The sequence below is a fragment of the Podarcis gaigeae genome (genome assembly GCF_964106915.1).
Source record: "Podarcis gaigeae genome assembly, chromosome: 12".
NCBI lineage: Eukaryota > Metazoa > Chordata > Lepidosauria > Squamata > Lacertidae > Podarcis > Podarcis gaigeae.
In genome coordinates, this window is record NC_139688.1 from 2,907,288 (window position 1) to 2,934,895 (window position 27,608).

The 27,608-nt window shown below is 47.8% G+C and overlaps 1 protein-coding gene and 2 long non-coding RNA genes across 4 annotated transcripts; all 3 read right to left on the reverse strand.

Moving 5' to 3' along the window:
* Positions 1-348: 348 nt before the first annotated feature.
* Positions 349-24,744, reverse strand: LOC310827706 (zinc finger protein 783-like). 2 transcript variants are annotated; one of them, XM_083704069.1, is made up of 8 exons: positions 24,590-24,744; positions 21,273-21,674; positions 19,716-19,842; positions 18,433-18,546; positions 17,214-17,324; positions 16,543-16,656; positions 16,038-16,136; positions 349-3,770 (listed from the first exon to the last, which is right to left on the reverse strand). In XM_083704069.1, the coding sequence occupies exons 1-8, from the start codon at positions 24,614-24,616 to the stop codon at positions 2,410-2,412; spliced, it is 2,355 nt and encodes a 784-aa protein (XP_083560195.1). In that variant the 5' UTR covers positions 24,617-24,744; the 3' UTR covers positions 349-2,409. The 2 variants fall into 2 exon arrangements, with proteins under 2 accessions (XP_083560195.1, XP_083560196.1); XM_083704070.1 differs by having other exon boundaries at positions 349-3,767; positions 24,590-24,731.
* LOC310827913 lies at positions 11,167-12,760 on the reverse strand. Its single transcript, XR_014556554.1, has 2 exons — positions 12,441-12,760; positions 11,167-12,402 (listed from the first exon to the last, which is right to left on the reverse strand). It is a non-coding gene; the product is annotated as an uncharacterized lncRNA (long non-coding RNA).
* Positions 24,745-26,297: 1,553 nt separating the features above from the next.
* Positions 26,298-27,518, reverse strand: LOC310827917. The gene is made up of 2 exons (XR_014556558.1): positions 27,140-27,518; positions 26,298-27,106 (listed from the first exon to the last, which is right to left on the reverse strand). It is a non-coding gene; the product is annotated as an uncharacterized lncRNA (long non-coding RNA).
* Between the last annotated feature and the right edge of the window lie 90 nt (positions 27,519-27,608).

A 27,608-nucleotide genomic window follows, 5' to 3' on the forward strand; every position in this document is an offset into this window, starting at 1 on the left:
TGCAAACATTGCTTCGGCCAAGAAAGATATTAACACACAGCCGGATCAGCACAACTGGTTGGTTTTAATCCAACAGAGAGACACTTCTATTGTCCAAAGCAAATCTGTGCAGTTTCCTCCACGTGAAGGGAAATGGCAGAAGTAAAAAATAAATGTCCAGTGTTTCTGAAGGGTCATTTCATGCCTGAACTCGGTGAGATTTCATTTTATTCTTAGTTCTTATACTTGGCTGTTAATTTATCCGTGTTATTTCTTACTTTGAGACGTTTTTGTATAAAAAGCAATGAATGAATACAGTAATAAAGGGTTCTGTTTGTCCCTGCACAAAAAGAAATGCAGACTTCTCTGTTGTTGTTCGTATTATTTATTTCATTTCTATACCGCTTTGTATTTTTAAGGGGGGAAAATACATTAAAACCTCAAAGAAAACATTCCAGAAGAAAACACTACAGAAGGAAGTCAAATATAAAGTATACATCTAAAGCATACTTTAATTAACAGGAAACTGAAACATTATCTGAAAGGTTCCAAAATAAAAGTATTACAAAGGAATGCACATTTGACGCAGTGAAGTTAAAAAAAATAAAAATCTTAAGGCATTTCAAAGGAAAACATTACGAAAGGAAGTCACATAGAAAATGCAGATTTAAAATAGCATTGTTAGCAAGAGCATGAAATGTTCTCGCGTGGAACTTTTCTGCAGCTGTTTCTGTCCATCCTGTCAATGGTGTTTCATGGCGGGCAGCAACTGTGGAAGCTTAGGCTTGGGTTTGAGACCTGTGGGCATAGGGCAGTATATAAACAATAAGTTAAAATAAAATAAAAATCTTGATCAGGCCGTGCCCAATTTCATGCTCCTTATAGCTCCTGAAAAGAAGGTGATGAGAATGAACTTACTGGTCGCAGTACGACTGCATGAGTAAAAGCCTTTCCATGAAAAGGTGTCTAGTAAAATGATCTCTGAAACGCAGCTCTTTAAGCTGAACCTGCCCTTTTGTCAGGTAGCCAGCATGGCCTCCAGGTGTTTCTGACTACAATTCCCATCAGCCAATGCCAGGGGCTGATGGGAGTTGTAGTCCAAAAAATAAATAAATCCGGAGGGCACTGGGCTGCTCAGAAGGGAACAGAGCATGCTACCTCCCCCATCTCCCATGCTTCTGTTGCTGCCGTGATGCAACCCTTTTGCAGGCTCCGAAATAGAGAAAAGGCCAGGCTTCCCTGCTTTTGAAACTTCCTGCAATTTTTTTCCTCCATGCAAACGTGTGTGCATGGGTGTGTTCGCTCCAGCTGCCTCGCCCTGCAACCCTTGTGCTTGTTGTGTTATATTCGGCACCTTGGTGACCTGTGTTCCAGAGTCCCGCAAAAAGAGGACACTGCAGGTTTCTGGAGTGCAACTGCCACAGCCTTGCTGGAAAGACAGCGCTGTTCGTTCAGGGACTGATGCACCCAACTCCAAGATGCTTTTCAAGCGCTACACTTATTTAGAAGATTTATTTATTAGGTCCCTGGGCAGGTTACAACAACAGACTATGCCATTTTAAAAACAACAACATTAAACTCATTAGTCCTACAAACCACATAAAACCATTCCAAATGGAATGGAAGAATCTCATCGCAGGAGCATTGAGGGACGCACTTTTCTCAGGGGCCCACAATCCGTAAAGGAGTCAACCCCATGGATCGCCCCTAGATAAAACAGCACCCTGCAATCTGTCTCACCCACGTGGCTGCAGACATTTAAACACGCCCCAGCACCGCGGGCCGAACCCCCAGAAGAGCCCCCTCCCTGCCCCTTCCGGAAACAAGTGAGAACATGAGAGTTTCAACAAGCTTTCCAAGCTAGGAGAAAAGTTCTCTGCCTTAGCCGTTGATTTTGTGTTGCTTTTAAACCTATGCTGGGTTGTTCTCGTCCTGCTTTTAAAAACCCTTTTGCCCGTTTTGAGGATGCATATAAAATGCACACCACGTGATTGTTAAGAGACCTCAAAGCAGACCTCGGGACCTATATGCGGGAGGCGATTTGCCAGTTAACTGATTGCAACTCCCACAGCAACAGGACAGTCTGAGAGCGATACTGAAGGATCACAGCAGGGAGGAGGAAGAAGAGGAAGGTGAACCAGAGACCCTTCGAGAGCCAGGCAGCCCTTTCCACCTGAGCAAAGTCTTTCCCAGCCACGTTCAGTTTGGGGAACCCTTTCTGCAGCCAGTTAGAGAAGACACTTCTGTCTTTTCCCCCGTTTGCACCAGGCACGACTCCTCTTCTGCACACTTCCTCCCACACTCCCCCAGCAGTGCCGGCAAGAACAGCCTCTCTCTGCCCAATCGCCCTGGAAGGGGTCCCTGGCAGTGTGGGACAGCAGGTGCTCTTTCCAGCAGCTCAGGCTGAGCGAACCGGTTGCGGACGGGCAGCTAACCCAGGGCAGCATGTTCCTGCTGGAAGTGTTTGCCTAGCAGAAAGGGGCTCAGGAAGCTCTTGTGGCAGCGGCCGCACTTGTAGGGATGCTCCACCACGTGGGTGCTGAGGTGCTCCACCAGCTCCTCTGGCTGGGCGAAATCCCGGTCGCAGATGTAGCAGTGGGCCGGCCGCCAGGTGAAGTGGCTCTGCACGTGGCCGGCCAGAGCCTCCTTGCACAGGTAGCTGTTCTTGCAGTGGGGGCATTGGAAAGGGCGCCCTTCGCCGCTGTGTCTGGGCAGGTGCTGTGCCAGCGACTCTTCCTGGGGGAAGCCTAGGCCGCAGGAGGGACACTGGAAGGCGGCTGGGGGCAGATCCGCGCCCGCCCCCTGCCAAAGCACGCTGCCACCCCCTGCCACGACCTTCGGGGAGGGAGCGCACCTGTGGTTGGCAAGGGCCCACTGGTTGAAGAAGTGGGTGCCGCACTCTGCGCATGGGTAGGGCCACAGCTCTGAGTTCTTCTGCAGTAGTTCGGCAAGCGCCTGCCGCGGGGAGCAGCTGGAGTGCAGGCAGTGCTTCATCTGTTCCGCCAGGAACTCGCGCCAGTTGAAGCTGAAGCTGAGCTTGACGTGGGGCAGGACCTTCCTCGCCGCCGCCACGTGCAGCTCCTGGTGTTCGGAGAGCACCTTGCGGCTGGCAAACGTGCTCTGGCACCAGCTGCAGGTGAACGGCCAGCTGGAGGTGTGCGTCCGGCGGTGGGCGGCCAGCTCCGAGGAGGAGAGGAAGCTGCAGGGGCAGTTGAGGCAGGAGTGGGCCCTGCCCACCACGGCGTGGGCCCTCCGGTGCCGCTGGAGCTCCTGCGCCGACCCGGCCCCGGCCCCACAGTCGCCGCAGGAGTGGCTGTGGGGCCCGTGGCACTTCTGGTGCAGGAGCTGCATCGACCACTGGCTGAACGTGGCGCCGCAGGTGGCGCAGGCGAAGGGCTGGGCGTCTGCCACGTGCGCCAGGCTGGAGCGCTTCTTGCGCAGGCGCTGGGTGCACTCGGGGCAGGTGGCAGGGGGGTGGCTGGCTGGCTGGCGCTCGTCCTCCCAGCCAAAGCTCTTGTGGCACTCCAGGCACTGGAAGGGGTGGGGCGTCTCGTGGTCCAGCAGAGACCGCTTGTGCCCGAAGCGTTTCCCGCAGTCCAGGTAGGAGTACAGCTCCTGCATAAAGTTCTCCGGCTCCTCCTTGGTGGGCTGGGGCTGGGCACCAGGCTCAGCGCCACAGGCAAGACTGTGCCCAGGGCTGGGAGGGGTGGTTCTTCCCGACAGGTCAATGAGCAAGTCTGGCTTCCGACGGCTTCCGTCTTCCTGTGTCTCTGCTGAAGTTTCTTGTTCTGCTAGAGAAAAGAACAAGAACAGAAGGGGACCAGGCGTTACACAGGAAAAGCTCTCTCCCACAGCAGACTCTTAAGCTGCCCTGTTTTCACTCCTATATGGATGTTTGGGTTCTATTGTTAAGGCATTTCAGTGTTTTGGTGGTCTTACTGACATTAGTGCAAGTTTTGCTGTTGTTTGGACTGCAAGAAGATCAAACCTCTCCATTCTGAAGGAAATCAGCCCTGAGTGCTCCCTGGAAGGACAGATCGTGAAGCTGAGGCGCCAATACTTTGGCCACCTCATGAGAACAGAAGGCTCCCTGGAAAAGACCCTGATGTTGGGAAAGATGGAGGGCCCAAGGAGAAGGGGACGACAGAGGACGAGATGGTGGGACAGTGTTCTCGAAGGCACCAACATGAGTTTGACCAAACTGCGGGAGGCATTGGAAGACAGAAGTGCCTGGTGTGCTCTGGTCCAGGGGGTCACAAAGAGTTGGGACACAACTAAATGACTAAACAACAACAACAAATTGTGCTCTACTTTGTAAGGGTTAACACAACATCTTGCGATGCTGGGTTTTAGTCTGTATGTTGCTGAGAGCCTCTTTGAGCAGGGGAAAGCGGCATGCCAATAAACTCACGAGGAGGGCAACTCTTCACCATTACTCAACTGACTTAAAACGAGACACAGGAACACAGGCCCTGAATAAGCTGTGAGCAGGGGCATACAGGAGTAATTCTGTTTTTGACGCTGAGGTCTCCCCTACCACCCGCTAGCCCATCTTTTTGGTGATATCAACTGGAAGTCCAGCCTGCATATATAAGGCTGCCTTTGAAGAGGGCTCAGGAACAGCCACCAAATTAGACCAAGGGAAGAAATGTCCAACCACAAACAGCTGTTAGAGGGAGGCCACTATCATGCTAGTAGTATGACCTGCCCATTTGTTTCTGGGGCCAATTCAAAGCATGGGTTTAGGGACTTCTGGGTCGGCGCCATCGCCGAATGGCGGACTCCCTCCGAGCTCCGGAGGGAGCCTGCTGGGTAGGGGTTGGGTCCTGCCGCACCGGCGACGCAGGGACCCTCAAAAACCATGGGCGGAGATGCCCATGGACTTGGTGACTCGGCGGGCACCGTCTGCGCCCCCCCGACCCGCGAAGGAGCCTTTTTAAAGGCTGCGGAGCAGGTGAGGGGGGGGTGTGGTGCTATGAGTCCACTGCTTCCCCTGCCTAGCGAAGCCGCATGCCATTCGGCGGAGAGCAACGACTTCTTTGGAAATTTTGGATTTGGATTAAAAAGAACAACCCGTGAGTAAATTTATCGGACTTAAAAGGAAAATTGGATTTACGAATTTGGAGCGAGCGGGGGAGGTGCAAAAAGGAAGTCCGCCCCGCCCCCCGTTGTAGATGTCTTAACGCAAGGATTTGACAACTAAGATCGAGAGATGAACTTGCTTAATTGGGAAAAAAATTAACTTCACGAAGGGAAATTACAAGAATTGTGCTGGAGGAGAAGATTGGTTTGTGGGAACTAAAATGCAACCCCCCGGGAACCGGGAACGATTCGCTATGAGAGACTGGTGAAGAGACACAGAAACTTTGACAGCTGTCAAAGTAGCTGTCAAAGCAGGAAAATAAAAGAGAACTTTGTTACGATGGCTTTGCTTGTTAGATTTGTTACAATTTGGACATAAATTATTGGAAATAAAGGTAACAAGTTATTTGACTTTTGGGTCTGATCTGGAAAGAAATTAAGTTACTATATTCCCTCTAGAGGGAGGTCGGGACATTGCAACAGTGGCAGCAAGTGGAAAAATACTATGAAATGGAGCAGGATTCGTTATCTCTTGGGAAAGCTGCAAGAATGAAGTATTATTTTGTCTACAGAGGTCTCTACACTAAAGGAGACAATGGATTTATCTATTGAAGAAAGGAAGGGACTTGATGTAAGTTTATGTTCCTGAATAAATAAAGCCTCTGTGGAGAACAAGAAGTTTCTGAATTAGAAGATTTTTGCAGCAGAACAGGAAAAGAAACCTGAGGACTAAACTCGAAGTTGGAACATTTGGGACATCCAGACTTTAAAAGGATCAAGAAATAGAATTTGAGCTACACTCTTAAACATAGAGGTCTGGATGGAAGAAGAATGATTTTTTTCTGAGAGTTTCTACGAGATTGGACTTTCTAAAATTAAAAGCTATCAAACGACGGCAAAGTGGAACTGAGACATGGACGTGGGTTCTCCAGCCTGGCAGTAGTCAGATGGATGAACTTTGGGGATCGGGACCGGGGAAGGGGGGGGGAGATCTGGAACCCAAAGTCTGTAAAATTACATATTCTTTCTTTCTTTTAGTTTTTCTTTCTTGTTTTATGAAAATACGGGAATTCGTGGAAGGGAATTGGGGTCGATCTTAGGGAAATATAAAAAATACAAGGAGAAATGGTTAAATAAGATAAATTAATTTTGAATAAATGGGTTATTTATAATTATAATAAGGCTTTAAAATTAGGGGTAAGAATTTGTGGAATTATTTTAATGGAAATGGAATACAAGAGGGGGAGGGGGGAAGTCCTGGAAAGATGTCAATGAAATTAAGTGTAAACTGTATTTTTCTTTTTTTTTCTATCTTTCCTTTCTCATTCTGGAAACTTTAATAAATATTATTTTTTAAAAAAACAAAGCATGGGTTTAATATTTTGAAGCCCAACACCTTCATTTTATTTAGAACAGTGGTTCCCAAACCTTTGGGGGTCACTGCCTCCTCAACTCCATAAACCAGGGGTAGTCAACCTTTTTATACCTACCACCCACTAATGCATCTTACTTGATGGTAAAATTTCGCCCCCCAGTGCTCGATGGAAGGAGGATTCAGCTTGTGCCATAGAATTCCCTACCGCCCACCTAGAATCCTGAAATGTCCACTAGTGGGCAGCAGGGACCAGGTTGAGAACCCCTGCTATAAACTTATCCCCAGTGCCCCCTAACCTATAAAAAGCAATATTCAGAATCACAGTACGGCTGCCGTGCTCCTTCTAGCATCATGAGATGTCACAGGGGCTGCTGATGACACACATGGCCCTCTGGGCTCAGTCACTGGTTGAGAAAGCCTGGCCGCAGCTTGCCTTTGCTTGAAACGCGAACGGTTATGAGAACTAAGAATGTAAGCTGCACTGGCTATGCCGAACAACACAATGGCACTTGCGGTAGTTTATTATGTTCAGAAGTATTGCTGGGAGTTTGATAATGACATTATCAAAAAGAGTAAATTTACTACTAAGCTTGTGGGAAGGACCAAATGCTCAAATGTTAACGGTGCTAACGATTACCAAGCCAGGCCAGGGAAAGGCAGCAGTTGTGGAAAAACCTTAATTACTTTTTAGTAATTTAAACTTTTTAGTAATTTAAACCTTTAAACGTGCAATTGTCACTGTCAGCGGAGAAGATAAATGAAGCACATTTTCAACCCTGTATACAATCGCAGAATCACGGAACTGTACAGTTGGAAGGGACCAGAAGGATCATCTAGTCCAACTCCCTGCAAGGCAGGAATGTTTTTTGCCCAGTGTGGGACTCGAACCCACAACCCTGAAATTAACAGTCTCATGCTCTACCAAATGAGCTATACAAAAATAAGTGATTTCTTCATGCAGCACATAATTGAACTGTGGAATTTATGTTCTTATCCTTTCTGGTTTCAAACCTTAACCAGAGAAGTTATCTTGGTAATGAATTATGCCAAGCCATTTTTCAAACAAGAGAATTTAATAGAATTTCTCTTAACATTCCACCTGACATCACTGTGAAGAAAACAAGCAGGTGCAAAGCTAATTGGTATTGAGTAGCAAACAACACCATTTTACTACACTATAACATTTTTAGCACGGTCATTTGGGGCGTTGGGATTTCTTTATTTTTGTCATCATACAAACAACTCTTCTTAAGCAGAGTACAAAGGAAGACCATCGGCAGACAATACATTTATTTACTAGAGCAGAGGCAGAGGCTTGTGACACTGGGAGTGACACAGGATTCCTGCCACTGCCCTTCCTCCCAGAATTATATTTTTTTGAGATTGTGCAGTCATCAGTACAGGCCTGGAAGGGCTTCAAAGGGCCTTGAACTAGGCACAGAATCCACCCCAAGGATTCTTAGAAGCAGGAGCATCAGCATTTTTAGTTACAGCCTTGCAGAGGAGGCCAATTTAGCTGCAGCACCATGAATGCCTCAGCTTCACTTGCATATTGAAAAACTTGCTTTCTTTGAAATCAAAGCAGTCAATAAACGGTAAAAAGACAGGATCATTGATTAATATTAAAATATACATATATAAAAAACTCAAATAAATACTTCATTTACAAAATCAACGCACACAATGTATGAACATTTATAAATACAACTAAAAAAATCCTTCAATGACTTAGTGGGAAAGTTGCACTTGACTCAAGACCAGGAGGTGGTGAGTTTTGAAGGGTTTGGCCAGAACTCCCATGGGACACTTCTGAGAGAGCCCAACTTCACATCCTCGCCTGTTTCACAAACTGAGGAGCAGGAACTTTATAAAGCAGGCCCTGCCCTGATGAATCTCTACTAGGCAAAAGGACTCATGAGTTTCTAATGCAGGGAGGTGCAGAGGCATTTTAACTTCAGGCTAAACACATAAAAAATTATGGTTAAGGCAACAGGAGGAAGCCCAAAATCAAAACAGGAAAATATTTGGTGGAGTCCTTTAAGCAAACTCTGGCTGAAGTTCTCTTCTGAAAACTTTACACTGTAGAATGAACTACAGGATGAGGGCCTGTGTTATCCACGCTTTCAAGTCAAGGTGTTTTCCCTGCCCACTCTCCAATGCAGAGCAGAGAAGTACTGAGATCAGAATGTTTTCAAATTGGCATGGCCATTTTTGTTATTTAATTATTGAACAAAATGTATATACTGCTGGATTGGGAACCTTCTAACTGGTTTTTAAAATAACAAAACCTGTTATTTGTTTATATTTTATTTAAATAAAGCCTGTTAGAACCCGATAAGCCTCAGAATTGCAATTCTTCTCCCAAGACTCGGTCCTTTGCGAGTTTTTGCTTTTTGTGTAATGCTCAGAAGGTTCTGCTGTTCATGACAACTTTCCTTGAAGCCTACCTGGAGTTTATTTTTACAAATTTTTTTTTTTTTTTAACATTAGCTGAAAGTCTCTCCATAGGTCTCCATGTGCTGACGGCTGTTTCAGTGACCTTTCCATTTTGTGGGCGTGAGCTGAAGCGATACCAGCCTGCACCGAAATCAGCACGCCTGAATTTCTATCGCCCTGTTCTGACAGACCTCCAAGCCCTTAAATTATCTGAAATCAAGTTTGATGACGCCAGGCCATTTGGGGCCATCCAAAAGCAGCTTCTGCAAGGAATCCTTTTCATGCCGTCGTGATGCGATGAAATCCTCACGCTTTGAACGAAACTGTTTCAGACTTCGTCTTGCTTCCGTTGACCAAGCTTATTGTTTCCAAATGTCTCCGTTTGTGTGTTTCAACAGTCTGTGGCTCCCCGTTAAGGATTACGGCGCCACCCCAAGCACCAATTTTTCAGTTATTTGAAATACAAGCTCTCTGCAGTGCAGAAAACATGGAATGGGGATTGTGAAAAAAACCTGGTTGTAGCGGTCCAGGCTGAACAGTTTTCTCAGGGGATCCCGATGTAGTGTTCTGAGTTTGCATCCCAGTCCTGCTACATGTAAATTATATCAAACGAACAATGCGAATCCCTCTCGCTGCGAAACGCGGGCCTTGCGGCAAAGCCCTTCTTGGGGCCGCCTTGCTTTTTCTGGCACAGCTCGCAAAGTTTCAGGTAAGTCATTACAGCCTCAGCAGTGACGTTTTTGTACTTACGACTGAGCTCCTTCAGCATCCTGGTCCGACCGCCGTGGCCGATGGCAATGTGTGCCGCGTGCAGGATGTCAAACAAGTCCTCGTACTGGACGAAGTACACCACCTCGGTGTGCCCAGGGGAGACGGGCACCACCAGCTTCTCTTCCTCGCCGATGTTCAGGACGTTGAAGCGCCTGAGCCGGCGGTAATGCTTGCCCTTTTTGCTGCGGAGCCTCTTCGCCTCCTTGACCTCTTCGATCAAAGTCCTGTATCTTTCGCGGTTAATGTAACTGTTGTTGTCCTCTCGCTTGGTGGACAGGATCTCCTCCATCATTTCGTAAAAACGCCCTCGGTGTTGCTCGCGAAGGACGTGCTCCATGTCGCCAGCGGCATCAACCCAAGTCAGAAAGGGGGCTGGACCTGAGCAAAGAGGAAGCTCTTACTCTGCGGCCCCAAACAATGTTTTTTTGTCCCTCCAGACTGGGAACAGGGAACTTCCTGAAGGTGCAAGAGACGGCCGAAGGGGCCACCCAACTCACAGAACTAAAGCGGCTCACAGAACCGGGGCCTGAAGTTTTGCAACCTCAGATTCAAGGTGGAAACGTCACACAGGAATTTGCTCTCCGCAAGAAAATGCTGGCTGCCCTGGACAGATCTGTGAACAGGGACCCAGGGTTTTCTGTTGCGTCCTCATCACCAATGTGTCCCAGAAAACCCACATGGGTAGCCAAAACCCAACAGGTATGCATTCATGAGATTCCTTCATGAAATTACCCACAAGATCTCTTCCAACCCATATGTTTTTACAATCACATTACAGCAGAAGGGGCAAGCACTTCGTGAAGGGAATAAATCTGCAACCATGATCCTGGGCCTGCTGCAAACTATGAAAGAAGGAAGTTTCCCATTCCAATGCTTGCAGACACTGCCTTATAAAAACTCTCTCTTTCTCTCTGTGTGGTTATCTCTATCATGGCCCATTACGTCAAAGATATTCACTCCCTGAGGTTCCTCTTCACAGGCTGCCTGGGTCCCTGAGGACTCCTGAGGAGTCTGTGCAAAGTTCCCTTGCCCCCTCCGCTGCTTGCTGATGTGTGGGTCCTCCCCCCTCCCTCTGATGGAACAAGGGAGGTGGGTCTCCGAAGGAATCGGAAAGGCAGAGGAGCAGAGGAACAAAGGAAATGACATTTCTGTTATAAAATGCCACACCTTAGGAGCTGCCAGAAAAATGTTTTGCAGTAGTGGTGGAAGGCAGTGAAATTGGGAGGGCTTTGTCCAGGAAACTTGAATGAACCTCTTAAGAGTTTTAACTTCCTGGCAGTGAAGAAATGGGTGGTGAAAACCCACACAGGATCCCCTCTGTCCTTGCAGGAAAACTATCCATATTCGGCCTATTCTCCCTGTATGCCCCTGCCAAACTTCCCACCTCTGCTTCAGTACCTAAATCTCACCCCACCCTTCCCTGCTTCCAAATTTGCAAACCCCTCCCAGCTTTCTGCTGATGTCTCCCTTAAATGAACCGCGCTGTACCACCTCATTCACAGGTGGAATTAAGTTTTTTCCCCTCTCTGCCCTGTTTCCCTAACTTTTGGCATTGTATTATAGCGCCTTCTTCCTTGATCCCAGTCTAATGCTGTCCCAACGCTATCATCCTACTCACACATGACAATTATTTCTAAAAGTGTGGCGAGAGGGGAGAACACAGAGAAAGTAGAAGTTTGAGAATCCAAAGGTCACAGCTTTATTCTATTACCAACCTAGACTATGACACATTTTTAAGCCTTAAATACAATACAGTGGTACCTCGGGTTACATACGCTTCAGGTTACAGACTCCGATAACCCAGAAATATTACCTCGGGTTAAGAATTTTTCTTCAGGATGAGAACAGAAATTGTGCTCTGGCAGCACGGCAGCAGCGGGAGGCCCCATTAGCTAAAGTGGTGCTTCAGGTTAAGAACAGTTTCAGGTTAAGAATGGGCCTCCGGAACGCATTAAGTACTTAACCCGAGGTACCACTGTACTAATAGATATCCATGGACTATATTGGGGGCGGGAATCATTACAGCGGGCACCTTGCTAATTGTTCAACGTGTACCAGTAAGATCAGGGAAGGTGTTACTACTGGGCCATGTAACCCAGTCTAGGAGGAAACAAACTACAAATCAACCTCCACGGCCCCTCCACACCCACACCAGATTAAACTGCACTAGCCAGAGCACAGCACATACCACAAGCTGGAGAGCAGGAGCAATGAAGTACAACTGGGATGTGGTACCTGCCAATGGCTCCAGCAAGCAAATGACCTGCAGACATTTCACAGAAGCAACAGAACACTTTTGACTTTAGAAATGAAACAAGCTGCCTTGGGAGACAATGGAGCCTCTTGAAAATAACTTTTTTTTAAAAAGGCAGGTCAATAGCGCTATTATAAGCACTGGATTTTTCACCACAGCAAGTCAATACATTTACCATTATTTGCTATTATTGTTGTTTTAATTTATTACCTGGGTCATAAGCGGGAGAACTACACGTGGGAAATGAACTAGAATGCATTCAGGCATTTAACAATAATTTAAGGGCTTTATTAAACCTGAACCGGTTTTTGAAGCCTAAAGATGCCTTTGCTTCAGGAGAAGGAACCCTCAGTGGCATTCATTTGAAGCCGACTTTCTCAGCATCCTTCCCCTTAGTCCCTCCATTATCTAGGATGCAGGCCAAACAAGGAGTCCCCTCCCCCGCTCCACCTCCTGGCAACAGCAGTGACCGTGTCTGAATCCGCTGTTGCAATAAATGACTGGGCTGTCGGTTGCCATGTCCGCAGAGACACTTTCCCAGGCCTCCTTGACCCACTGGGCAAACTGGGCTGGCCCTGGGAACCTAGGAGAGCTGCTGGGTCTTGGGCTGCTGCCTCTCCTCTGGTGCCTTCCTCCAGTTTTCAGGCAGTTTTCGGCAGGCGGCTTTCAAGGCAGCATTCCAAGAGACTCCTGCCTGCTGCAACAGTTTGGTGGAGTCTCCCGACACACGAAGCCGTGCTGAACAGCTACCAAGTTGGGGCGCTCAGTAACGCAGAAAAATTCATCGGGAGGGGACTGGTAGCAAACAACTGATCTCTTGCTTCAATGGATTCCCTTGGTAGCTCCCACTTTGGCTTCCCAACACAAAAGCAGAGACATTTCGATGCCAGGCTCCACATTATACAACTTGCTTGCACAGTTCTTCTTCCCAGAGCCAAGCGCCTCCCAAGCGCATCCAGCAGAGAGCGGTGACATTTAGGCTTCTTTCAAGTTCTTGAAATGTCAGCAGTTACGTTTCCCTCCGAGGGAAATGTTAAAGATGCACCATTCTGAACCGTGGCCTTTCCCGCGGGAGACATCTTCAGGTGGCGTCCGCTTCTGGACCATTTGTTGCAAGCAAAACTCAGCCTAGCTCGCTGCAAAAGCTTCGGTTCCTCTGGCAGCCAGGGGCTTCAGCAAGATCTGCAAGGGCTTTGTCACTCTTTACGTCCAATGGGATTCTGGTTCTCAGGGACTGAATGAGCAGTGTGAGATTTCCTTGGTGATCCTGGCCCGACCAGGAAGTGTTGGGATCTGCTAGCATGCCACCACAGCAGCCAGGCTCTCCAACCTTCCACGGCAATTGCCTCTTCTGCTCTAGAAGAAGCATCGCTTCATTGCTCGCACTTTGACTAGAAGGGCTCTGTCCCAACCAATCCCCTCTGCCGTTCCCAGAAGACACTATGCCGCAAATCCCTGCCAAATAGCAACTGGGGAAGAGAGCAAAGGGCCTAAGGAGGTTCCACTTCTTAGCAGAGTATACACAAAGCTGAAGTTAGTTGCTTAGCAGAAACCAGCAAACAAAAAGCGTGTGTGCCCAAGATCTGCATGTGAGGAAAGCAGCCTCTCTTACTATCTTGGGCACAAGAGAGAGAAGCGGCTTTTCAAATTGATTAGTGGCTTCTCTCTTTAGCAGGGAAAATTCTTACTCTCCCTGGCATGAGCACTGTCTATTTGGATCCTGGCCGTAGTGAGCTGCTTTTGTTGGAACTAATTTTAAGGATTGACATATTTATTCTTTTTATGTTACCCTATTTATATTCCACCTTTCCTCCAAGCAGCTCAACGTGGCATGCATGATTTTGCCTCTCCCGCTCCCCATTTTTCCTCACAACAACCCTGTGAGGTAGGTAAGCCTAAGAGGCAGTACCTGGGCCCAAGGTTGCCAAGTGAGCTTCATAGCTGAGAGGGGGCTAGAAGCCAGGTCTCCCAGGTCTTAGCCCAACACTCTAACCACACCAAACTGGCATTGACTGCTGTGCAAATCAACTGCACAGGTGACTATTTGCCAGTTACTTCTCCTCCCAACTACTTCTTAGATCCCGTGAGGCATTTGAAGTGTGTGGCTCAATTGGAATCTACAGTGGTGCCCCGCAAGACGAATGCCTCGCTAAACGAAAAACCCGCAAGACGAAAGGGTTTTCCGATTTTTTAGCGGCTTCGCAAGACGAATTTCCCTATGGGCTTGCTTCGCAAGACGAAAGCCCATAGGGAAATCTCCGGGGACAGTGGGGAAGCGCAGCGCGCCTTCTCCTCTGTTCCCGGACCTGTCCTAAGGCTTGCGGTGGGAGGTCCGGGAACAGAGGACAAGGCGCGAAGGGCTTCTCCTCTGTTCCCGGGGCTTGCGGTGGGAGGAGGGTTTTTCCTCCCCACCGCCAACATTAACAGCATTCTGAATGTTGGCGGTGGGGAGGAAAGCCCTCCTCCCACCGCAAGCCTTCAGGACAGGTCCGGGAACAGAGGGGAAGGTGCGCAGCCTGCTGCCCCGCGCGAGGGGCGCTCTTAAGCAGAGCGCCCCTCGCGCGGGGCCGACATTCGCCGCTTGGAGAGCCCTGCGGGGAAGTCCTGCAGGGTTCCCCAAGCTGCGAATGTCTGCCCCTCGCGCGGGGCAGCAGGCTGCTATCCGCAGCTTGGAGAGCCCTCTGGACCTCTTCTGAAGGCGGGTGGGGGGCAAAAGTCTTTGTCCCCCCTGCCTGCCTTCCTGGGGGATTTTAAAATGCTGGCGGGCGGCAGCACTGCCGCCCGCCAGCATTTTAAGATCGCCCCGGACAGCGGAGAAGTCCTCCGCTGTCCCGGGGTTTTTAAAATGCTGGCGGGCGGCAGCGAAGGCTTCCGCCTGTCCCGGGAAGGGGGGGGGAAGCAAAGACTTTCGCCCCCCCCCGTCGGCCTTCAGAAGAGGTCGGGGGACAGACTGTCCCCAAACCTGGTCTGAAGGCGGTTTCCATAGGAACGCATTGATTGATTTTCAATGCATTCCTATGGGAAACCGTGCTTCGCAAGGCGAAAAACTCGCAAGACGAAAAGACTTGCGGAACGAATTAATTTCGTCTTGCGAGGCACCACTGTATTAGGACTATTAGAAATTTAAAGCAGGACTGCCCTCTGTTCCCATGTATACTTCTTTGTTTAAAAAAACAAAAACCCCAGACACACCAGAATTTAGTCTTGAGCAGGAATAGGTGGTGGCAGCTTGAAAAATAGCTTTGGAGTTACACCTGGTTAGGAGGGGTCAAGGAAAGAATGCCATGAATACCATTAAGAGGTTCCTGAAAGTCTCCCAACACTGTTAACTAATCTGAGCAAATATTTGTCGCATCTTAAAACGTTCTGAAATGCAGCAGATACAATTAAGACTCAGAACTCTGGAGCAAGTCTAAAATGACTCAGCTGTCATAAGGAGGATGAAAGTTAACTCCCCACAAACTTTATACTGCATTTCCCCAGGAGCAGCCTTTCTACCACTGTGTGCAAGGATGTTCATTCTCCTCATTAGTTATTTTCTAACTTCTAAAACGCTGCTGAGCGACCCCAGGCCTTGTGGACACTAAATCTTAAGGGAGTCATAGAGGTCTCTCTCCATCAAGTACACATTCAGTCTGTTTCCTGCTGCAATAAATGTGTGTGAGTGCAAGTTTGATCCCCCGATTCCCCTCACGGCTGTGCATTTTAAAGACACGAGAGAAAGAGCATCCAGACCTTTAAAATGAAAAATGGTTTTGTGAGAAGGCACCCAAAGCCCTAGTACCCTTAAGCAGGAAGAAGCTACCATAAGGTGAGAACATGTGGAGTTGTTTCAAGGGGCTGATCGCCTTCCAGCCCTGAGGCTCCGCAAGCCGTTGCTCATCATATCAGAAGCCCCCCCCCCCCAATCACAATCCTGCTCTCTGGTACATCTTCCCCCTTAATTTGCTTAGGAATGCAGCTTTCCTGCTTCAAACTATGTGCCAGTTTGGTGGTGAGACAGAACACTGCAGTTAGTACAGTGGGAAGACAGAGCACACCGGCTGGGCCAGAAGGTTTGCTGTTACCAGCCCCACCCAAGGGGGAATCTAAGGACCAACGCTCTCAAGAGCCAAAAAAAACCTTTGTCCTGCTACTCACCAGTGCTAGGCCCTTCACCAAGGAACAACGGCTCCTGCGCACACATGCCTTCCTGGGGTTCCGCCATGTGCTCTTCGTCCACCGTGACAGTTTGATATTCTGTCGAGGAAGAAGGAAATTTGCAACCAAGGCTGTCCCGTTCTACTCTTTCCACAACGTTCAGAGGAGAAATATCTTTATGAGGGAATCTTGGCAGGAGAATAACTAGCCAAACTGCAGGGGGAAATCTGCAGTCTGGCAGGTGCTTTTGGACGTTGTTAACAAACAAAAAGAAAAAGAAAAAGAAAGGTGGTACATGGCCAGGGATGGAAAATTTGCATGTCTAAGAATAAGGACTGCAAGTCTTTGAAGGTTTGCTGAAACAGTTATATTAGAGCCGTCACTACAAATTTAAATCAGCTTCTTTACACCCACTTGCAATGTCTTCATGAGGATTTACGCATTCAATGCATTCCTAACAAGACAAGCATAATTGGTTCCAAGGGAGATTGAAGACAGGACTCACCCAGGCTGCCTTTGTGGCCGAGGTCTCTTTCCTGGCCATCCTCAGGAGCAAAGCGCACCTCTTCCACTTCCTCTTTAATCCATGAGGATGACTCTACTATATCCATGGGAGAACCTGCGCATAGGAGAGAGGAGGTCACAGGGCGCTGCTTTTCTCCATCAAGGAGAAAACTCATCCAGAGCCACAGGCAGCAGGAGGAAGCGCATGTGTGGCAAGAGGGGGGACAGAAAAAGGAGGGCTTTGCAGCCAGGGTAGGTCAGTGGGAAGAGTGTGAAAGAGGTCAGAGGAAGGAGGTGAAGGAGCAAAGAAAAGGATGGATGGTTTGGAAGAAAGAGTTTCAAGGGGCAATGCTAAAGGGCACAGTGAAGTCCAACACAACCCATAAAACCAGCCAGTTAAAACAGCAAAGGTGACATGGGGTTGTGGTGGAGGTGAGGAAGGAGAGAAACCTTTGAAGCCCCACCCGAAAAATATGCCTTGTGCCTCCAAAGCTACCCGCAAAGGACTAAATGAATATGGCAGGCTGCCAGTTGTGTAAGCAGCTCCCTCATAATCCTGGCTTTATAATGAAAGAGAACCTGCTGGGAAGAGGGGAGCCCTCGTCAAGGGCCTGCTTTCTTGCTTGGCAGCCTAAAAGCTAAGCAGAAACCACAATGCAGTTAAATACTCACCCATGTGGCAGCCATTGCTCGTCTCCTCAGGAAGCTTAGCCTCCCCATTCTGGGATTCCTCCACCTCTTGTTTAAGCCACAAAGAAACATCGACTGGAGCAGCGGGGCAGTCTGAGTGGGAGAGAGAAGAGGTTGCTGTGCATCAGCTGATGAACACTGAAAACCATGCGCACACAACAACCTGCTGGTCACAAACCTGAGGTTTAAACTCTCAGTGTTTCATTACACAACCCAATACATTCCAATCACTTTCCTAACCAGGTTCCCATGTAAGATGTCTTCATTTTCTAACCATCCCTGCACCGTAACAGAGCCCATGTCACATTCTGAAAATGGCCAGGCTCTCCAAGCAGTCTTGCATGTACAAATTGCCTGGTGGAATAAGATGGCTTTCCAATCTGGATGCAAGAACTTTCTGCAATTAAAAAGGTATCATCCAGAACCAACAACGGGCAGGAGAGATTATACACACTGCTGCAAAAGGTGAACGAGGACAAACACAACATCATGGGCATACAAGGTCACTTCTTCCGATACAAAAATTAATATTTGAAACAGGAAAGAAACACGTTTTTGCCAAGTATGAAGGTTGTTGCAAAAGCACTACAGGCATGAAGCATATAAGGCAAAAAGAAAATAATCAATGTGCTGGAAAAGGTGCGCCTTTTGCAACACAAATATCACTTCTGCTCCTCAAGCCCTCTAAGTAAACAAACACCTTAAACTTAAACAGGTGGATTTAACATGTGGATTCATTTCCATAATTTGAGTACAGCTAAAGTGCAAGCGAGGGGCATCCAGCCCAATGTCCCCATGAATTTATTTATTCATTTAGATTAGTTATATTCCACTTCATAGCCGAAAAGAGGCACTTTATGTTCTCAGAATAAAACCATCACTCGAATCCAGTAAAACAGGAATTACACAATGTCCATACACAACAAGGATTACTCAGACAGCATTTCCTGCCCTCAACTTTCTTCTTTCCTGGTGTCATACCAGGGGAAAAGCTCCCACCAATATCCTTTGAGGCAAAGGAGTGGGGCTGAGGAGCTGGATCTCACCCACACTGGGCTACAGGCTTCACTTGCAAGTCATATCCAAATGCTGCCAACCCAGCCAGTGGCAAAGGTCAAAAGAAATTGCAAGATAACATCTCTGTTATGATGAGGCAGCAAAAGGACTCTCTGCTCTGTGCTTCGGAGGCCTATTAACGCACCTGCGTCAAGTTGTTCAGGGACACCACTGCCTTCTGAATCTCCAAGTCCTTTCTCACACAACTCTTCTCCCTGCTCAATCCGAGTCAGGATCTCTGGCTTGGCGACGGCATAGTCTGTTCAATCGATGAATGGGAAAAGAGGAGGTCATTATATGCCATTCATTAACAAAAGAGACAGAGAATTGTGAAAGCTTGCAAGTAAACAAGCCCTGGCTTTGACAGAAAGAGCTGTGTTATCCAGAGTCAGACCACCAGTCTATCTAGCCCAGTATCATCTATTCTGACAAGCAGCAGTTGTCCAAGGTTTCAGGCAGAAGAAACCTTTCACAGCTCTGCTACCAGAGATCCATTAAAAAATATCTGTAAGATGAACTAACTGGAGTCCCCTCCGCCAAATGCAAAGTGTGCGGTCTACTCCTAAGCTGCAACCTCCCTAGAGCTGAACATCAAACAGCTCCCACGATCAAGAATGGGTGTGTTTCAAGGTGCAAAACTAGCCAAAATATGGCTGCTGCCCATGAGCTATCCATCCCCACTTGGTGACCACCAGATGTCTGGGACTACAATTCCTATTATCCTTGACTACTGGTCATGCTGGCCGGAGCCGACAGGAATTCCAGTCCGAAACATCAGAAGTCTAGCAGGTTGGGGAAGGAAGCTACAGACTTTCTAATAGGCTTCGCTGCAGTCCAAATCCCTTATCTGCCATGCTGGCGGAAGGGAGGGGAGTGTCGGATGGGGCAGATGTCTCTGTCTCCCCCCACCCACCAATGACTCCACTGGCTTCCTCCTTGCTTCATTTGCCAAGAGTGCATGTGATCCACCAAAAACTAGAAGCTGAGTTGGCTTAGGATATGTTGGATACCAGTGCAATGCTGCTGTGACTTGATGCCATGCAGCCCAGTTGCTCTTCCACTTCCAGGTTCTCGCCAGCTGATTTGCTCCAGCTGTGGCTTTCCTGAACCAAGCAAAGGGTTGGACAGCATGGCCTATAAACTCTCTTTGGAGTTATGAACCCATGGCAATGGCTCAGAAACTAAAAAAGGGGTCCAGTGGCAAGTTCTCTGCCTGAGCAGGGGCTTGAACACACTCTTCCATGACAACAAATGCTCTTATTTTGTTTCTTTTTTAATACACACACGTTACAGATAATGAAAGAGGAGAGGCCTCTCTTATTCACTAAACCACATTAGCTCTCAAGATACTGATAATGATCACCCAAACAAGTAGAACTTTGAGCCTGCATCCCATTATATACCAACTCAGGGTTTCTTAAATCTCACCCAGCGAGACCAGCATCTCGTAGTTGCTTTTCATGACTGTCTTGTACAACTCTTTCTGCAACCCGTCCAGGTCTCCCCATTCCTTCTCGTTGAAATGGACTGAGAGGTCATCGAAGGTCACTGGAACCTGGAACAACAGAAGTTAAAGCTCAGCACCCTCTTGACTCCCAACCCAGTCGGCCTAACGGGTAGGCAAGAAATGTTACTAGATGGTGTTGGAAGAGTCACTTTCTACATAAAGAGAGGCTGGTGCACACATAACACTTAGCCAAACATGAATGAGCAGGTGTATCAGTGCACAGAGTGAAAATCACAGCCGCTTCCCCTGCTACTGGGAACTAAGTCACGGTTTGGCCTGGTATTACATATGAACCTGAGCTCATGATTTGTTGTAGCTAAGGTTTGTTCTTTGCTTACCACTTGTGATCTGTCTGTGGGTGATAAACCACAAGCCCAGGTTTGGATGTAACATGAAGCCAAAACATGGAGGAACGAAGCAGTCAGTTTTCTTTCTGTGAACCGGCACACGTACTTGTTCACACTGAGCTTAGTTTTATGTGCTAACAGCACTATTGTTTTGACTGAAGCGGACAAAAGCATCCTGTTTTCAAGGCCACACATTCTGGCCACTGAGATAAAATAAATTTGTTTCCAAAAGTTCTCAGCATCCTGCAGCCCCACTGAAAACAGTGTGAACTGCCAAGGAGAGCTAAAACATCTGCAAAGCATGTCTATTATCCAGGAATACAGATGTGGGGAACACTGTGAAAGCAACTTTCTGTTTGGTGCTGTCCCCAAGGAAAAGGAAGAACCTCTAGCACTCCCACAGAAAGCCCATGGAAGCAGCCAGGAAGAATTTTGGGGGCATTAATAGTGCACTGTGAATCACAGAGCCATGCATTCAGTACAAAAAACAGCATGCTTACTGATCGCTTGAAAACCAATGCTTTCACTGCATTTCTAGTCCTCGTGGCTGAAAAAAAGGTGAGGAAGCCATCTGCTAAAAGTCTGAAACGAGCTATGGAGAATTCTGGATAGACTTCAAATGACTACAGGGAGGTTTCATAGTTGAGTTTTAAAATAGTTTTCATGACTCCAAGTTATTCCTGGCAGTCCAAATAGTATTGTTTGAATCTATAGCACTGGAGTAATTTGCATAATTACTTGCAGTAAACATGAATAATGTTTGCTAGCTCTGGTAGCAGAATGTTTTGTACTTGCATCAAAGCCTTCATTATACAGTGGTACCTCTGGATGCGAACGGGATCCGTTCCAGAGCCCCGTTCACATCCTGAAGCGAACGCAACCTGTGTCCGCTTCCGCGCATGACGTCATTTTGAGTGTCTGCGCACGCGCGAGCGGCGAAATCCCGAAAATATTCATCCCAAAGCTACTTCAAACCGAGGTATGACTGTACACCTTTAGGTGCCAACCAAGCCTTTGGCTGATTGCATTTTGTGTTTTTTATATTGTCATTTTATGTTGTGAACTGCCCTGAGATCAATGGATGAAGGGCAGCAAACAAATTTAATAAATGATATAAATAATACTCCTAACCTTGGGCGTTTCTCCCTTCACACCAGGGGGGAATCTCAGGATCCAGAAGTTCCGATTCTTCAGCAGATTCTCCACATTCTCCAGTCTCTTCTGGAGCTGCCTGTACTCCTCAGTTAAGGTCCCCAGCGCAGCCCACTTACTCTCCAGATGGTTCTCCATTTCGGTTGAGGTCTTTTGACAGGCTCCCAGCTTCTTCTCTGCCGAGCCCATCCTGCCCTCCAAGCGGAGCAAGCGCATGGTGTGGTTGTCAACCGTTTTGTCGATGGCCTGGATGGCCGCCACCGCCGCCCACATGGAAGCCTCGGACGTTTGCACCTGCATCTCCCGCGTAGTGGCTTGCTTGAGGTTCACAAGGGACTGGAAAGGCAGCAGGGACCTTGGCTCCGCATCGCACTCCATAGCCTGCTTTGCGGAGACAGAAAGCCAAAGTCAGTGGCCATCTTGCGTTTCAGAAAAATCCTTCCCACCTCCCACCCCATTCTCTCCTTCTGAAATGTCAGAGGCAGCAACGTATGCTTGGGCAAAATGGGCGCAAAAATACTGCCATCTAAGTGGTAATTTTGCAAGTACTGAACAAACCCAGTGAATGGTTGGGTATCGATACATACAACTGGCAGTCTGAGGAGGAATCAAGCTGGGTTACTGCTCTGCCCCCACCTTTATTATGGACTTTAGCCAACATGAGACAAGAGACAAAATGCAATTTAATCATCGTTGCTACTGCATGAGTCACAAGAGAAGCTTCTCCCTTTGTGACCTTTAACTGCATTTGTCTTTGTCCTCACTTTTGTGAGGACAGCAAGTGAAGCAATGAAAGAGAAGAACTCTGTCAGAGTCTTTTTCCGTGGTTCTTATTGGATGTGGGGTAAAGGGAAAGGGACCCCTGACCATTAGGTCCAGTCGTGGCCGACTCTGGGGTTGCGGTGCTCATCAATCTCACTTTATTGGCCGAGGGAGCCAGCGTACAGCTTCCGGGTCATGTGGCCAGCATGACTAAGCCGCTTCTGGCGAACCAGAGCAGTGCACGGAAACAATGTTTACCTTCCCGCCGGAGTGATACCTATTTATCTACTTGCCCTTTGACGTGCTTTCGAACTGCTAGGTGGGCAGGAGCAGGGACCGAGCAATGGGAGCTCACCCCGAACCGCCAACCTTCTGATCAGCAAGTCCTAGGCTCTGTGGTTTAACCCACAGTGCCACCCGTGTCCCTCATTTGGATGTGGGGAGGGGGAGTTAAAGGAGTGCTGGGGAAAGGCCATAGCTCGGTGGCAGAGAATCTGTTTTGCATGCAAAAGATTCCTGGCATCTCCCGTTAAGGCTAGAGGAGAAACCTGTCTGAAATCTTGGGAGAGCCAATTCCAGTCATTGCAAACAATACTGAGCTCGATGGACATATGATCTGACTCTCCCTGTATTCTTTGTCTGTGATCAGCTCACACAGAAGCAAGTCAGCGGAGCAAGCGTTTCTGCCCTTGATCAGTCCAAATTGCATCACCCATTAAGAAATACCGTATTTTTTGCTCTATAAGACTCACTTTTTCCCTCCTAAAAAGTAAGGGGAAATGTGTGTGCGTCTTATGGAGCGAATGCAGGCTGCGCAGCTATCCCAGAAGCCAGAACAGCAAGAGGGATTGCTCCTTTCACTGCATAGCGATTCCTCTTGCTGTTCTGGCTTTGGAGATTCAGAATATTTTTTTTCTTGTTTTCCTCCTCTAAAAACTAGGTGCGTCTTGTGGTCTGGTGCGTCTTATAGAGCGGAAAATACGGTACTTGCTCATCTCAGCGTGCTTCCCATAGTATCAGAACGATACACTTTTTTCATTCAGGACATGCAAATTTTAACAAGCTGGCTTGCATTTTGAGAGATTCACCGAAATATCAAAAATAGTGCATTTAGACAGGGTTCCAAGTCAACTGCTTCCAGGACCCCTGCAGGGAAGTACATCCCTGGCCAACAACTGTATCTGACCCATTTGCTGCCTATCAGCACCAGAGGAATCACTTGGTGAGTGCAAGCTACAGGGAACCAGGCAGAGGGCCTTCTTGGTGGTGGCGCCCGCCCTGTGGAACGCCCTCCCATCAGATGTCAAAGAGATAAACAACAACCTGACATTTAGAAGACATCTGAAGGGAAGTTTTTAATGTGTGACATTTTAATGTATTTTTAATCTTTGTTGGAAGCCGTCCAGAGTGGCTGGGGAAACCCAGCCAGATGGGCAGGGTGCAAATAATATATTATTATTATTATTATTATTATTATTATTATTATTATTATTATTATTATTATTATTAAACTGGTAGCAGGGGTGTGCTTTTTACCTTGTGAACCACCCAGATGGACATTTGCAACCAGGTGGCATAAAAATGCTGGACAGGTGGAGGGAATAATTTATCCCGCCACATGATGCCTACCCCCTACCCTCCAACATTTGATAATAGGAATGCCAGGGACTGGCCCTGGAAAACAGGGACATGTGGAGAGTCTGGTGCTACCCACCCCACCTCATAAAAACAAATAAACAAATAAATAGCATCCTAGACCTGTGATTTTCCTTTCCTTTCCAGAATCTGGGACTATTAAGGAATTCTGGAGTTGTCTCCCCTCCCCCCACTGAGAGAACAGGACCTTCGCCTCTTCCGCTTGTGGGCATGGAGAGCTCACTGACTAGACACTGAAATGCCCTTTTAAAATAAGTTTTTTTGGGGGGTGGGGTGTTATTGTTTATATTTTGATTATATATATATTGTGGCTTTCTATTTTTGATATTCTGACATTTAGAGGACATCTGAAGGCAGCCCTGTTTAGGGAAGTTTTTGATGACTGAGCGGATGGGGTAACCCAGCCAAAATTATTATTATTATTATTATTATTATTATTATTATTATTATTATTATTATCACTACTACTACTACTACTACTATTACTATTTTATTCTGCGAACCGCCCTGAAACCTCCGGCTATCTCAATAAAAAATGATAAAAATGTAAAATTCAATAAAGATTATTTATTAAAAAAGAGATATAGGGCGCTATATAAATTCAATAAACCAATGGGGAGGGTCCTTCCTCGCTTCCGCGGGGGTTTCCCTCCTTTCCCTGAGGCCCGAGGGGGGGGCCTTGAGGGACTTGGGGGGTGGGGAGGGAGATGAACAAAGCGGGTGGGGCGACCCGACCCCCCCCCGAGATTTCTGAGGTAAAACAAGGAGAATCTGCCGGGGGGGGCTGGGTCTTCCTCCTGCCCCCTGCTTCCCACAAGGCCTCGCGCGTCAGGTGTGTCGCTCCTCCCGCCCCTGCCCCCCCCCGCCCCGAGCCTCACCTGGACACCTGGCGCCCCCCCAGCCATGGCTCCGGAGAGAGAGAGAGACGGACAAGGCGAACGGCGCTCGGAGGCAGCGGGCGTGGGGGGGGGGGGAGCGGCGGAGGCCCAACTGCGCAGGCGCACTGCAGCCGCAAGCGCCTACCCAGCGGGAAGCCGAGGAGACGGAGTGTGCGAGACCGGCAGGCGGCAGCTTCCGCTTCCCCTCAGCGCAGCGCCGCCGGCAGGCGGGAGGAACGAACGGCCACCCCTTCCCTCCCTCCTCAGTCCCCGGGTGGCGGTTTTTTTGGGCGGGAAACCGCCGGATTCCGAGGTACTACAACTCCCGTCATGCGTTGCCGCCGGCCACGCCGTAGAGAGGATGCTGGGAGTTGAAGTGCCGAGCAGGCCCCTGATGGCGTGGCTGGCTATGGGACGCTCTCTCTTTCTCCGCCCCACAGAGGTTTCTCCTGAATTGCGGGCGAGAGCTCTTCTGTTCCTATTTATTTAATAAAAATTGCATACAACTTGTTGTTGAGGCACCTCAGCAGCCATTTTTATTTTTAATATATTTATTTAATCAATTTATTTAATCTATTTTTAATTTATTTAATCAATTTATTTAATCTATTTTTAATTTATTTAATCAATTTATTTAATCTATTTTTAATTTATTTAATCAATTTATTTAATCTATTTTTAATTTTAATTAAAAACGAGGTGCGCCCCCCTCAGCTGTTGCTGTTGGCTACGGAGTCCCTGTGATGTCACTATCCAATATCTGGCTGCGGCTTGTCAACATTTGCCAAATGGGCTTCCAAGGATGAATGTCAATGAGTCTGCATCCACAAATACCCATCGGCTTCAACCTTGCGGCATCCACAGTCGTTCAAATGCTGGCGCCGTCGGCAGCGCTGGAAAGGGAATGATGGGAGTTGGAGTGCCTTGCGGCACGGGGCGGACCCCTGGCTGGCTAATGGACGCGCTTTCTTTCTCCGCCCCACAGAAGTTTCCACTGAGGGAAAACTGCCAGCAAAAGCTATACCTGTCATGAATATGCTAGCTCCCAGCCTAGGAATGCAGCCAGCAGCAGCCCGCAGTTTGCAACCGACAGGATCAGATTTCTCTTGCAGAGACCATGTTGGAAAGAGGCACAGGCAGGCGCGAAGGAGAAGATTGACAGCCTGTCTTCTCAGGAAGAAGTTGGAGTGGATCCAAGGAGCCAGGAAGTCGTTGCCGGGGGAGGGTGTTTAACAGGAAACAAAATAAGAAATGCAAGGGTCATAGGTTCAGTTTATTCTGCCAGAAATGGAAGGATTCTTTAGAAGGGTCAACTGACTGAGGATGCCGGATGCTTGGCTAGAGCCATCCAGAGCCAATTGCTTGTTTTTGCAATAAATCTACCTTTTAATTACATACGTTTACTGTGTTATCAAGACAGGAACCTGGACTCCTAACAATACCGTTGTTATTTCTTTCATAAAAATTGCATACATTTTGTTGTGAAGGCACCTCAGCAGTCATTTTTATTTTTAATAAAAAATAAGGTGCCCCCAGCTGTTGCCATGGGCTACAGACTCCCTGTGATGTCACTAATGGACATCTGTAACTGCCCTGTGATGTCACAAGTGGATACAGCCCCTTCTTCCAGTGACACGGCTACCAGGGAGGGGTGCCCTATGATCCTAGAGAGCTTGATTTCTCATATAATAGACCTTCTATTTAGAAATAATTTAGAAAGGCATTTATTTCTTTAGGAAACAGAAGCTGGCTGGCTTAAGCCCTGCGGTTCTCTTCATGACTTCCATGGATGGTCTCGGGGAAACCTCACCGGCTTCGGACATCCCTGTAAGGCAAACAGCTGAGTGCGATGGCTTCTATCCAACAGCATCCTCCCATACACCTCCACTGGCTTCTGTCTGGCAGCTTTGTCCTTGGTGTGGACCATGCCAAATTCACCTCAACAGAGGTGAATGTCAACCAGCTTGCATCCACAAATATCAGCCGGCTTCAGCCTTGTGGCAGCCACTGTCACCTAGACACCTCCACTGGCTGCATTGGACAACTTCCCTCCTCACTTTGCCCTGTCAACTTCTGTCAGTGGGCTTCCAATTGTAAGGCCTTGTAAGGGAACAGGCCCTGCAGACCTCACCACAGCAGATGGTCAACTGGAGTGCCACACGAGAGCAGGAAGGTACCTGTTTCAGCCATTTCATGCAAAGTCATCACTCAATAAGGAGGTTCCTGATGATTGTCTACCAACGTCCAAATTCCTGCTGGTGTGTCAAGTACTAATCCATCCACTCTGCTGTTCTCTGTCTGGCGACTTCTGTTTTCAGCCTTCTCACTGTCTTCCAGACAAACACAGGAGTTGACCATGCTGCTAGCTCACAAGGTTTGCAGCAAACAGGGAATGTGCTGTTCAAGGGTCAGTGTAAACCTTGGGAGAAGGCTCCTGCTCGCATAGAACACAACCAAAGCGATGACACTCATCACTAACCGATGTCTATAACTCCCTGTGATGTCACCAACTGAGGCCTATCAACTCCCTGTGATGTCACAAGTTGATACAGCCCATTCTTCCTGTGACACAGTGAAATTAACGAAAAAGAGGTTCTGTTAAGGGGTTCAGCTTCTTAAGGAAGACTGGACCTTCAGAAAGATTGTGCTTTGTAGGTTAAAGTCGGTCGGGAAATAAATAGAGACCAGGCCAGGATATATGGAAAACAAAGATTCTCTTACAACACACGGCTACCAGGGAGGGGCGCCCTATGATCCTAGAGAGCTTGATTTCCCATATAATTTCTTTTCAGAAAGACCTTGTATTTAGAAATAATTTAGAAAGGCATTTGTTTCTTTAGAAAACAGAAGCTGGCTGGCTTAAGCCCTGCAGTTCTCTTCATGACTTCCATGGATAGTCTCGGGGAAAACCTCACCTCATTTATATACCACAGAAGATTAGCTTGTGTCAATTTTAGAACTGTTGCTAAAATGCCGGGGTTGTGTGAAGGGAATCACATTGAAACCATGTTCTAAGGTT

What these genes read in the sequence shown, in the direction of transcription:
- LOC310827706 (XM_083704069.1), bottom strand. Translation starts at nt 24,616, where the DNA reads ATGGCTGGGGGGGCGCCAGGTGTCCAG. An exon ending in CGAGATGCTGGTCTCGCTGG is followed by an intron (nt 18,547 to 19,715) that starts GTGAGATTTAAG and finishes TCGATTGAACAG; the next exon opens with ACTATGCCGTCGCCAAGCCA. An exon ending in GAGCAATGGCTGCCACATGG is followed by an intron (nt 16,657 to 17,213) that starts GTGAGTATTTAA and finishes TCCTATGCGCAG; the next exon opens with GTTCTCCCATGGATATAGTA.